General features: G+C 34.0%; 1 protein-coding gene across 1 annotated transcript in view; it reads left to right on the forward strand.

Annotated features, from left to right (window-relative positions):
* The window catches only part of LOC126829329 (protein furry), a 52,949-nt gene extending 43,163 nt beyond the window's left edge, over window positions 1-9,786 (forward strand). The window contains exons 41-50 of the mRNA XM_050559123.2: window positions 23-254; window positions 1,066-1,274; window positions 2,008-2,218; window positions 2,603-2,700; window positions 2,956-3,126; window positions 4,108-4,420; window positions 5,155-5,360; window positions 5,937-6,011; window positions 7,355-7,404; window positions 9,700-9,786. Of these exons, the coding sequence (XP_050415080.2) occupies window positions 23-254; window positions 1,066-1,274; window positions 2,008-2,218; window positions 2,603-2,700; window positions 2,956-3,126; window positions 4,108-4,420; window positions 5,155-5,360; window positions 5,937-6,011; window positions 7,355-7,357 (1,518 nt within the window). The 3' untranslated portion in view covers window positions 7,358-7,404; window positions 9,700-9,786. The remainder of the gene's footprint in view (window positions 1-22; window positions 255-1,065; window positions 1,275-2,007; window positions 2,219-2,602; window positions 2,701-2,955; window positions 3,127-4,107; window positions 4,421-5,154; window positions 5,361-5,936; window positions 6,012-7,354; window positions 7,405-9,699) is intronic.
* The last annotated feature ends 4,194 nt before the right edge of the window (window positions 9,787-13,980 follow it).

The following is a 13,980-nucleotide window of genomic DNA, read 5'->3' on the forward strand; positions in this document are numbered from 1 at the left end:
TGTTAACTGTATTATTTATCAGGGTTATGTAACAGAAATAATGTTGACCTTAGAGGCTGCTGTTGATAATCTCGACCTGGAGTTCCGTCCTATAGATTTTATGAGGGAGTTGTTTATGTCCACACCTAATCTTGCCAATGATTCTGATGGTAGAAGACCAGGTATGACGGCACCAAAACAAGCTTTACCTCATCATTGTCGCAGTACAAGTTACTCTGTTGCTGTGATTACACAGAAAGCTCGAGCAGCTGCCAGTAAGTTGGAATTAATATTTAATCAGGTTGACATTGAAACTATTCAGATTTAAGGATTCTCAAACAATCCATCCCAAAACTCTGATGTGGAAGGAGGTTTTTGATTTGTTTGTTTTTATTTTGTCAAAGGTTTACTACTGGGCTAAATGACTTCTCATAAACATCACAATTCAAGGCACTGCATCATGTTGTTTATAGGAATGTATGATTATCCAGTTTTTTTCATGTTTGTCAGTAACATTTATCAGGGTTGCATACTTGATACTTCCGGTTTCATTCAAAAATTTGTTATAGAGTTAATTCCTGTAACTGATGTGGGAGCCAAGTGGGTAAGAGACTGGCTCGCTAGTCTAGTGGTCGCGGGTTTGCTCCCAGTGTTGGCCAAGAAAGTTCATCAGGATTTTCTGGCGTGGTTTCTCCTTGTCTGGTGCAGGAGTGAGAGTGACAAGGACAGCTGTCTAGTCATTCGGGTGGGATGAAGAACCGAGGTCCCATGTACACATTGGCGTACACATAAAAGATCCATTGGCAGTTGGAATTCGCTGTCAAGGCAAAATGTGCCTCTTAGCACCGCTGTCAAGGCATATAGCTGTCTTCATTAGTCCAGTGGGAGCAGAACAGTAGGACATTAAACCCCATTTCATTTCATGTAACTGGTGGGGAAAATATTTACATGAGATAATTAATGAGATTGTTTTTGATTTTTTGAAATATAAATGTCATTTGACCCTGTTTAAGTGAAGCAAGAGTATCTATGTACCAGAATATTTTGTTGTATGGTCTTATATATATGGTCTTATTTTATATTCAGTTGATTTAAGGAATAGAAGTAGTACAGATGCTGATAATCGTAGATCAAATCTAGCGAGATCACGTAGTGCTCAGTCATTGAAGAATCTCGACCAGAATGGTACGGAAGATAAGATAACTCTATTGACACAGATGTTCTGGATCTGTGTTTCACTACTGGAATCAGACTACGAATATGAATTCTTATTAGCAGTACGACTATTAGATAAGGTGAATGTTTAGTCAATTTCTTTTTTTTTTGGTCTGTGATTTATGGGTTGGATTGGGGATGTTAATAAACGAATTTGATAATCCAAATCTAAATCAAGCTAAATGTAAGTCTTCCATTATTTGCTAAGTTTTTGACTACTTGTTGGGTTAAAACCAATTTTTTTTAAATATTTAATCATAGAAAGTGGGCGTTGTAGTTTAACTAATAAACAAAACATAGAACAAACCATACATGAACACAGACAATCTACAATCTTGAAATCAGAAGTAATCGGTCTAAATACTCAGCAGACTACACAATCATATATCAAAATATCAGCTGTTCGTTCGTTCGCTCGTTTGTGGTGCTTAAGGTCTGCTTCCATCTATGGTCATATGGCAACAAATGTTTCTAGAAAACATGTCACAAGAGCTAGTTGTGATACAAAGGACAAGACAGAAAATTTATCACCTTCATCGTGTCTGGGATGATGGTAAGAAGGTGCTGACTGAGAGTAAGAACCGTGTCTGTGATGATGGCTAGCAAGTGCTTGAATATTTGCCACTGTGGCTCAATCAATAAAGCAATGCCTTGCTAACCAGTTCCAGGATTTGATATATGTGTTGAATGGGCAGTTGATTCAGAAAATAAACCCCTGTCATTTCCTGTCTAAATAAAGCCAGAACAAATCAACATTATGTTTTTCCATAAATCAGAGAATATCTTTAATACTGGATAAATTTTTAATCACAGATGTTATGTCATCTACAACCAGAAAGACCAGAATGTCGTGAAAAGTTAGAGAAGATACTGCAGCAGATCAAATGGCCCAACTTTCCTGGTCTACAAACATTATTATTGAAGGGTTGTACATCGAACATGGCGTGTGAAGCCACCTGGTCACTGTTAGCACGAGTTGTATTATGTATTAACGCACCTATCATGGATCCAACTGGAATGTGGGGTAAGATAAGAATTTACTGGTATTTGGGAAATTGAGATTTTTGATAGATTGATACAGGAATTATTCCAAAAGTTCCTTCCTTTCTTTTGTTTATTTTGAACTTACTACACTTGTCTGTTGTACAAAGACATTCCTTTATAAAGTGCTTTCAGTATAGTGCAGAATGGGATTGGTCAATTCTGAATCAACCTACCAATCAAAATATGTGATATAATATTATTATACATGTATGCTGTCATCGCATACCCAAAACACTCTCCTCTTCAACATTTCTTTAGACTTTAATAGAGTGAGGAACCAAATATCAACTAGTTTAAATTAGATGGAGCATTTGGTTTTATTCAGTATTAAGGTGTTTAATAAGAAATAAACATTATCTTGTAGGTTTTCCCATGAATGTTATGGCTATGCTACCATATATGGTACATAATTATGAGAAGAATAATAAGACGTGTCGTGATGCTGCTGATAATGTGGCTCAGGTAACTATAGAATTTATAGAATGAAATATAAAATGTCAACAAAAAAATGTCCTCGTTCTCAGTTCCTAAAAATCTGATGAGGTAGGGTGGTTTCTGTTTTAGTCTTTTTATTTTGTCCAAGTATCACTACTGGGAACATTTCAGGGCACTAAAAACAGCTCATGTGCCTCTTTTTAACTGACATTGAAGTTAAGTGTAATTATATTAAATAGACTTGGAAAGATGGTTGAGACCTTGGAATTGTTTTATTTGTAGATGTGTAATCAACAATCTGAACGATTAAATAATCTGGGTACTGTGATGACCTTATATAGTCGTGGTACGTTTGGTGGTAAAGATAGTTTTCAATGGACGAAATGTGTTGTTAAATATCTACATGATGTATATTCAGCTGCTGTTGTTAGTATGGTTACATTCTTAGTAGAGGTAAGTATATTTATATCTACATTCATTCGTGTCACACAGTTACTATACCATATATATGGCACTAAAGGTCAAGGGTTTGATCCCGGTGTTTGACGTGAAGGTTCTTTACAATTTCTGATTTCTGGTTTCTTCTTGTCAGTGGTGGGGAACAGAGGACCTGGCTCCTAGTCTGTCGGATGGAAACCAAGGTTTTGTGTATACATTTTGAAATTAAAAAAAGAAAGCATCTGTATTGGCCTAATTAGTGTCATTTAGCTCTTAAGATGACCACATTTACTGAATGAACAGGTAATCATTCAAATTGAGATTAAAAACACATATGTTTTAATGTGTATATAGTTGTATTTGACAATACAGTTATACGAAAAGTGAAAGATCTATATATAGTATACTGAGTGTCTGTATTATTAGTATACACTGTTATTAACTGAGTATCATCATTATCAGCATATAACACACAACATCTTTATCTTTAACTGTATCAGATATTAAAGAATAGACCTGTTGACCATATTGAACTGTTTCAGATATTAGAGGTTCAGAGAATAGACATGTTGACCATATTGAACTGTTTCAGAGAATAGACATGATTATCATATTGAACTGGGGGGGGGGGTGGATGGCCGAATGGTTAGCACGCGCGCGCTGTATCATACGGTCTGTCATTGAGTCAACTGGCGGGGTTTCAATTCCCCGGATGTACGTGACAAGGAGTAGGGTCGCCTGTCCAACCTCGTGGGTTTTCTCCGGGTCCTCCGGTTTCCTCCCTCTGCTAAAGACCCCTACGTGCAAGCGAATGATTGAAATAAAATTAAACCATGTGTTAGTCCTGAAATGACCTAGTTTGTGTCAAGTGGACGTTAAACCCCATTTCTCTCTCTCTATCATATTGAACTGTTTCTGAGAAGAGACGTGATTACCATATGACTGTTACAGATATTAGAAAATAGACATGTTTATTTTATATTACAACTGTTTCAGATATTAGAGAAAGGGCCATCAATGTATCAATCAGCTGTATTACAGATATTACACTGTATGGTTCATTATATAGATATTAACTCAACACCTAGTAGTTTACTCAACTCAGAACTCTTTAACTCAGCATCTAAACATGTACAGGGAGCTAATTTCAAGGAGGCGTTAAAGATATTGAAGTTAGCCGTCACCCGTTCATCTACTCTAGCAGCAGCTCCACCTGTTAGTTCCAGTATTAGTAGTGAATTAAATGTCTTCTCTCATACATCTTTTGCTGAGGCTGAGATTTTCACAAGAATACCCAAGGAACTGCCAGGTAAATTTATTGTCCCCCGCCGAACGAAGTTCGGGAGGGATATTGAAATTGGTTCTGTATATCCATCCTCTGTACACATATTGACCTATTATAGTAGTTGTGCCTTTAAGTTAAATTGAAATTTTGCAGATTTACTTTTTTTTTGTGTTTCTATAGAAACCAATTAGGCTTAGTATAAAATTTATATTCTGGAGCACATCTCATAAGTCATTCAAGATAACTTTATGAATCTTTTTACACAGGTCAACCTATATAGTAGTCGTATTATAGGCTAGTTTGAAATTTATCAGCTTTAATAATTTTTGATTTTTCATGCAATCAAATTTGACTTAATCTTTTTACTTCAGTGGCTTCTTGATTCAATCTCCATTTCTTCCAGAAATTTATCACTGAAATTCTATTTTAAATTAAACTTGAGTAAATCAGTTTATAACTTTTGAGAGAATTGTCTATTAAGCTAGGAGGATTGGGTGGCCAAATGGTTTAACGCATGCACATTAGATCATAAGGTCCGTTATTGAGTCAAGTGGTGTGGTTTCGATTCCCTGCTTCTAGGTGACAAGGAGTAGGGTTTCCTCCCACAGCTAAAGACCCCTACGTTCAAGCGGATTATTGAAAATAAAATTAAAACATATATTAGTCTCGAAATGACCTAAAATGACCTACTTTGTGTTGAGTGGACGTTAAACCCAATTTCTCTTGCTCGCTATTAAGCTAAAGGTTTTGTATTCCAGGACGAACTCTAGATTTTTCGGTTGACCTTTCGAAGACACCAATTATAGGGCGAAAATACCTGGCTGGGGGAGATACTACGAAAACATTAGAAGAGACAAACCAATCAGCTAGTCCATCATCCTCATCATCAACAGTCTCGTTGTCAAGGAAACCATCTAACAACCAAGATATAGATTCTGTATGGAGAAGACCACAAGCCTCACAGGTATACAATAATTGAGAACTGAAAATACTATATATGGTAACAAAAAGATAATAAATTATGAAATTAACATAAACTTAATCGTGCCAATATCCATGTGATACACCATTGTAATGTTTTTTTTAATAACTATTACAGAATCTATATGTTAGAAATTGTGTCATAACCCCTCGTCGACACCATAGTTGTGATCAACATATGATAATTGTTTTCTATGGTCATGTGTGCAGTGCTAAGGAGGTGAATTTTGTCCAGACAGCAGTGTTTCTGCCTACTCTTCATCAAATTACATCTTTCAAGGGTTCTCGGGAGGACCTTAATTTTTTTAACCATCCAAGAAAGGCTGGTACTATCCCTGACAATTGAGACCCTGGATTGAAAAATCACAAGGTTTTTCTTAGCCCAAGGTTTGGAGTCCAGTGATATCCAGGATTATGATATCGGCTAATTATTACTTGAGCAACTCTACGCAATTTATTTAGATGACATTGCTATCAGGATTTATCTCTCTCCAAAAGGTCAATATGCCACAAATCTCTTTCAAATTATGTGAGTTTTTTTTAAATTTGCATTTTACAGGCACGAACAAGAGAAAGATTGGTGAATCTTTTGACATGTTTTGGTCAGAGAGTTGGTTTACCCAAAAGTCCATCAGTAAGTATTAAGAATGGTTATATAAGATATCATAGGAATGTTTCTTATACATATAGCAGCAATGTTGGAGGGGTTTCACAGTGCTTAATCAGTTTGAGTGTAAAAGCTTTTATAGAGGAGAAATGAAATCTCTGATATGGTTTCACAAAATATACGTACATGTATTTGCGAATTTCTGCTTCAAAACAAAATCTAGATCTGATCTGTCCATGACCATTATTTCTGAATTAAAAATGCAAAATCCGAAAGATTGTTGAGCTAAATTTGTAGTCTATTCATTTATAACCTTTCATGAAGTTTTAGAATGCAAAAGAATAACAAGTTAATTATTTCTAAGGCTGTACATTATAATAAGACCATCTTTCCCATCTTGGCAAAGGATCAAAATCTTTAACATCTGAAACTAGATGAATCTAAGTTGACTATCATCCATTTTGATGCTAATCAAATTATTAATAATCATCAATTAATAATCATCACATTTGACCTTAATTTATTTATGTTAATCATCATTCTAGTCATGGTTTTTATCACAATTGTTGAACATTCAATTCATTAAAACTAATCAACATCATCATTGTCATTTAATACCAATTATCATCATATCATATAATACCAATTATCACCATATCATATATAATACCTAACCAATTATCATCATATCATATAATACCAATTATCGTCATATCATATAATACCAATTATCGTCATATCATATAATACCAATTATCATCATATCATATAATAACAATTATCATCATATCATATAATAACAATTATCATCATATCATTTACCAATTATCATCATATCATATTATAATACCAATTATCATAATATCATATAATACTAATTATCATCATATCATATTATAACAATTATCATCATATCATATTATAACAATTATCATCATATCATATAATAACAATTATCATCATACCAATGGCCCAATTATCATCATACCAATGGCCCAATTATCATTGTATCATATAATACCAATTATCATCATATCATATAATTCCATCATCATACCATATAATACCAATTATCATCATTATTGTCATTCATTAAAAAGAAATAGTCGTTTTGGTCATCCTAGTCAATTCATACGTATCATTTTAACCCTTTTGTGACATTGGACCTGGTCACACAATCAAAACACACGTCACAAATTTTCATCATGTTCTCATCTGTACTACTCAACATTCTCCTCATAATCAACATAACCAATACTAATTGCTATCATTCATAACCATCATTCATAAATTATAACCATCATTTTCTTCATTAATTATAAATGATGAAAGATTTTAAAATATCCAATATAACATGGTGGTATTTATAGTGACCGTTTGTTTACCTTGCCACTGTTAGGATACAGTTATTGATAATAAGGTAAGAAAGCGGTTACCTAATAAATCTCTTTCACCATCTACCTCTTGGTCCGCTTCTTAAAAATATATACAACCACTTTCATAGGTGTTTTTTTTTGTCGAGTCTGTGTTTCCATAGTTTTACTTCATTGTCACAAGTTAGAGAAAGAGGAATAAAGTTTAACCTCCACTCGACACAAACTAGGTCATTTTGGGATTAACACATGGTTTAATTTTATTTCAATAATTCGCTTGCACGTAGGGGTCTTTAGCAGTGGGAGGAAACCGGTTGACCCAGGGGAAAACCCACAAGATTAGACAGGCGACCCTATTCCTTGTCATGTACAAGCGGGGAATCAAAACCACACCACTTGACTCAATAACGAACCTTATGATGTAACGCGCACACAGAAGTCTTTCGGCCACCCAACCCCCCTTATTGTCATAAACAAATAAATACCAAGTAAATTTGAATAAAACAATTTACATATTCTGTGAATTTATCATTCGACTAGTACATTATATAAATTAAACAGATAAACTTCAGTCTTAATATATTTTATGTGCCCCAAACAGGCTCGACATTGTATCATTCTGGGTCTTGTGCTTCAGTTGGTGATGGTATCTTGTGTTCAGCTGCAAAATTATTTCATGCCTTCAATGGTTGTCTTTGATTTTATTTTCCTAAGATATCAGTTTTGTTATAATTTGAAACTATGTATTGATTGAGTTATATTATATTTATTTTCAATCCATATCAAGAAAAAATACTGTAAAGTTCACTCACTCACTGCAAATAAAATAGTTAATTTATACGACAGTCAAGACAAATATTAATTGCTACATAAATATATAGAGCTTTTAGGTTAAAATGCCCTTATAGAGTTAGGCTGTAGATCAATTCAAGCTTGCACATTGGTAAATGTTTTGAGGTATTTGGGTACCTTTAGTTTTTTTGTCGCTGACCTTCACTGTCAGACTTTGCATAAATTTGTACCTGGTTTGAATTGTCCTGTCCCGACATAATGGACTTACCATATAGATTAATCTTTAACAAAGATAGTATGATTTAACAGATGTGGGAACAAGTTGCTGGATCTCGAGTCTGAGTCGAGTCCCAAGTCGCAGCACTTCAAGTCCGAGTTTGAGTCCCAAGTCGCTGACTTTGGTACCAACTCGAGTCCCAAGTCTTCACAAAGCCCAGGTGTCCCACAAGTCATCAGTTCATCAGATAAGTCAGCAAATCAACATAGGCTTTAATTTTGCAACTTATTAGGATCCCATAATACGATAGGACCCATCAGCTGCCTTTCAATAAAATATGTTTTTGCTTCAATTTGTTAGGTCTTTCAAGTCGCAAGTTTGCCATGGCTACCGAGTCTAAGTCAAGTCTCGAGACGCAATAAATATTTCAAGTCGACTCATGTTCTCACATCTGCGATTCAATCAATTTAGTAAAAGCTGATTTTTGAATAATTTTCGGTGAAAATTTATTTATTTGAACCAAACAAAGCAAAATGTATGTTTTTTCTTGTTTTTTAAGTTGCAGAATGATATTCCACTTGTATAATTGTACACTTTTAAGTGTTCTAAATGCTCTTGAAAAAATTTCTAACTTTGAGCTTTTTTTTTTACCAGTTTTAAACATATAAATAAAAATGTGTTATATTTGAATATGAATAATAATTTGTATTATACCATATATTAAAGAAAGTTCATTATTAAGTTATTCCATTTAAGATTACCTGTGTGAGTGGGGTAACATCATCACTTTGTATATTTATTCAATAGCCTATTGATATGAAAACATATCCAAACTTATAGAAGTTTATGCAATATATCTCCAAGCAAATTATAGTCTTGGAATGTCGCAAAATTTCAACACTTGCTTCCAAGGAATAATCTTGACACAGCCACCGACGAAGAAAATGTTGACATAATTCTGTTAATGATTTGATAATAACCGACATTTAATTTATTATATTCTATCGGTGGTGTCATTCAACCCCACCCTCCCAGTTCTTCAGGTTATTTGTTTGGATGCAAGTGTTGAAATTTGGTGACGGTCCATTATTTAAGATGGCAAAGAAAGGTGATATTTTGTAAGCTGATATAATGAAATATGATACATACTTATGGAAGACAGCTGCTATAATATAATTTAGTTACGTAGCTGTTTTTCACAAGCAAGTATTATAGTTCATTAAATCATTTACTATGTAAATGCCTCGAAAAGATTATAAGCTTATAGATACGATCCATGGTACACGTCTTCCTTTGATGATCAGGTTGTTTAATTAATGATTGGTTATTTCAGGTGATATTCAGCCAATCAAGTGATACATTAGATCATCAACAGAGTGTAGCATCAAGTGGAGAAGAAGCATCATTACCAGAAGTACCCTCAAGTAATCCTATTTTATTATTCCTGTTTTCATTCCCTCAAATAATGATACTTTATTATAACTGTTTTCATACCCTTAGATAATCCTATTTTATTATTGCCGTTATCATACCCTCAGATATTTATTATTCCTGTTTTTATTGTGGATTTTATAGTTCCTTCCTCAAAGCCTGATTCCCAATCCCATTGCACTCAAACAACTGAAATATTAGTAAATCGAATCAAATAAAATTTAATTCTCCAATTTTCTTACAAATCAGTGGCCCATGGCTGCTAAAACTATGGAATAGTCTTTTTTTTTAATTTTAGAAGTAGCCAATGTATAGCTGTTTTATAGATGAAAGTAGCATAATCAGCTAATAATGACTTGTAATATATATTTTATTATTTTGATAGATGAAGGTTTATTACATGATAGTAGTGGTAATGAGCTAATGATGACATTTAAAGGTTTTGATTTCTTGGACAATGAACTGGAATCTGAGGTAAGATGTATTTTTTTCCCCTCAAACAAAATATTGAGTAAATATATGTGTTGTGAATCTAACTGATGTATAGTAAAATCTGAGTTTGACACATAGTTGAAATAAAATAATGTTTGACGTCCTACTTTTCGGCACCAATTGGACTAGTGAAGACATACATACACCATGCAATCTGCTGTGGAGCAAATTGTGTCTGGACAGCAATGTTTCAATGTACTCTTCATCGAATTCCAACTGTCAAGGGTTCATTATGTGCACACCTCAATGTTAAACCCAAAATGTCCTGCTTACTGTCAAATGGCCATCAAAGCATCATAGATTGATACTGTGTAGAATAAAGCACTTGCTCCATGAACACTGACATCATATACAGACGTGCATAATCATGGCAAAATAAATAAAAAATACAAGCGTTCACTCTATTGTAAATGTAGTGACTAAACAGCAGTGAAAAAAAAAACAGTGAATGGACATTTTTTTTAATCAGTATTTTGAAATGTTTGGTGTAGCAAAATAAGACAATAAACTCCATTTTATTTGAAATGTATGTTTTTCGGAAAATTATGTAAAGAATGTATTTTTGTCTTTCAGAATGAAGATTTCTTTTCTCAACTTGATCGTAGAACATCTATCAATATGGAGAGTTCCCCTACGTCTATAAGTCGTCGTCCTCATCATTATGGTAGTGTACCTGATCTGAATATAATCGGTGTTACAATGCAGGAGATACCGATATCACCTAGTGATAGTATTAGTGTTAAAGAGGAAACTGTTTCTAATGATGAGGTAAATTCATTCATTCATTCATTCATTCAATATTTATCTTTTTATGATCTCATAAGGTCATTGCCCCCATGTGTGTATTTCTGTCATCCCGTCATCCTATCTTTTTATAACCCCACATAGAAATGTGTTCATATATGGTCATTACCTTCATGCATCATTCTATTGTCCTCAATTTCTTATGAACACTGCATGATTTTCAAGCGGGGTTTCTCGTGTCAGTGGTGCAAGAATAGTGCCTAGTCTTTAGGATTGTATGAAAAATGGAGATCCCATGTACCCATGTACATGTTGTCGCGTACTTCAAATAACCCTTGAGAAGTAGAATTGAATTGCTGTCTGAGCAAAATTTCCCTCACAGCACATAACATGCCCTTCTTCATTCACCTGGTTCGTGCAGAAAGGTAGGAAAACACGATTTCATTCATTCATTCATTCATTCACATTTTAACAGTTTACTAAATTGAGCATTCATCCATATCATCTATTGTTTTCAACATCTTTAATTTATATAATTGTAGACAAGTTCAGCTGCTGATGAGAGTAGTGTACCACAGGATCTAGCTGCCTCTAATTCTATACTTGTACAAAATGCTACATTACAACGAGAAAGACGACACTCTAGTCCTTTAACTGCTTCAACGTAAGTATATACAGTAACTCTTAGATAAAATCATACCTAGATCTTTAAAGTGGCACTCCCAATTGTCAAAATTATAGGTCCATAGATGTAGCCAACTGGAGATATAATCAGTTTTGTGTTTCACTGTGGAAACTGAAATTTGTAAATAAAGTGACTATCTCTTAGAATTTGTCACTAATTGAAATAAAACTCCCTCTTGACCCAATTCTTCATGTTAAACTTCTTTAAGACTTTAAAATAGTATCAAATATTGACTTATTTAATTTATTATCAGTTGTATGACCAGTTTTTGATCATCAGTTCAGTAGTGGGTTTTATAATTTAAAGTTAACTAAAACCTTGGTGTTTGTTGTTTGTTGGTAGATTTAGAATGAAATATACATGGTACAGGTACGAGTTAGGCAGTGAAAGAATTAATATAACTCAATTGATAATGCTAGTAGTAGTATCTTGATCATTTAATGTCCACAGCTGGCTCCTGTAATTTATTAGAATATGATTTGATAATGCTTGGGTTTTCTTAGGGTCCTCTGGTTACTTTCCCCTGCTAAAGATCCCTACGCGCAAGCAAATTATTGAAATAAAAAGTTGAACCATATGTTAGTCCCAAATAGACCTAGTTTGTTTTCCAGTTGACTTTATTAAACTCTCTCTCTCTCTCTCTCTCTCTCTCTCTCTCTCTCTTCTCTCTCAGGATAATTTGATAATGCTTCTAGGATTATGTTTATATTTACAGCCATAGTTTATACAGTAACCATAGTGAAACAGATATAGTAGAATTAAGTGGTAACACTGCCTCGCCCAGTTTCTCTCATCTCCATGCGCTGTATTTTAACCTACAGTCTGATGAAGTAGAGGAGGTATGGAGAGGACATGTTGCTAAAGTTTTAGGAGAGGTGTCTTTAACCCATGCTGTTAGTACATGTCAGATCTTTCCCAGATTATTCCGGGTAAGTTATAAAAAATATTTATTGTCTGTTACAACAAATATTGACAGTTAAACTGCGATTTATCCACATGTGCATGTTTCGGCTTTCCGGGAAATTAAATGCATACTTTTGGCTGCCATCGGCCTGAAGGAGCTTATGCCGTCACCTCTGTCTGATGTAAACAATTGTAAATTTTCAACGTGCTTGATGGATTTCAATGAAACTTAATTGGTTGGTATATTGCCATAGATTGCCGTCACCTCTGTCTGACATAAATAATTGCAAATTTTCAACATGTTTATGGATTCAATGAAACATGGTTGGTATATTGTCATATGTTGGTGTTTATTCAGATTTGTTCAAATGAAATAGCTGATTCTTGTGGGTGCTGGGCAGCTCTAATCGGCAAATTTAAGAAATCTTTAAAAAAAAAATTTTCAGAAATGCTAGGACAAACATGGTATATCTTTCTTCAGTAAATTTCAAAAATCCTGAAGCAAACTGAGGTTATGCATACGACCATTGTCCTGCCATGACTTCTAAAGACTCATACGAACCATTTACCTCTTCCATGATATTATAATGTATTTTATTATATTATAGGAGATGAGAAGAAGATTAATGACAATGTGTAAAGAAGCCTGTTATTATATATCTAAAGCTGATTCATTAAAATCTGTTGCTAGTCAAATATATATCCTTTTATAAATTATATTCTAATCTTTTAGCTTTGTCATGTGTTTATGTAATATCAGTTTTAGCCCTGCTTTCCATGTACGCTTTTCCTGCGTGTTTTCGCCAGTTACATAGAATCGATCCCATTATACTTTCATTAGACCGACGTTTTCGCCAGGGGATGCGAAAAAACTGCTTGTTATGAGGTGTGGGTTGATCAAGTGGTCTAAAATGTACACTTCAGATCATTGAGTCAGTTGCTGTTGTTCTGATACCAAGCATGTACATGACAAGGAGTAAGGTCACCTGCCCAAACCTTGTGAAGTTTTTTTTTTCCAGGTCCCTCGGTTTATCCTCACTGCTTATAAAGACCCCTACATGCAAACAAAATGTGATATAAAATTGTACAATATGTTAGGCACCAGATGACCTAGATTGTGTCCAGTGGACATTAAACCCCATTTTTCTCTCTCTTTTGCTTGTGATGAAAAAATACTTTGTTAGTCTTAGAGTGATATTCAGGAATGTTCTATATGTCACATAAATTTAAAAAAAACAAAAAACGTCTTACCAATTGATATCCATGTTTTATATCAAGAGACATTCAAATTAAAATCCTTAACCAAGCTTACTACAGGTATTAGATATGGTTTATTTACAAATGGAATGTCCCTTTATA

This window comes from Patella vulgata, chromosome 8, assembly GCF_932274485.2.
Source record: "Patella vulgata chromosome 8, xgPatVulg1.2, whole genome shotgun sequence".
NCBI lineage: Eukaryota > Metazoa > Mollusca > Gastropoda > Patellidae > Patella > Patella vulgata.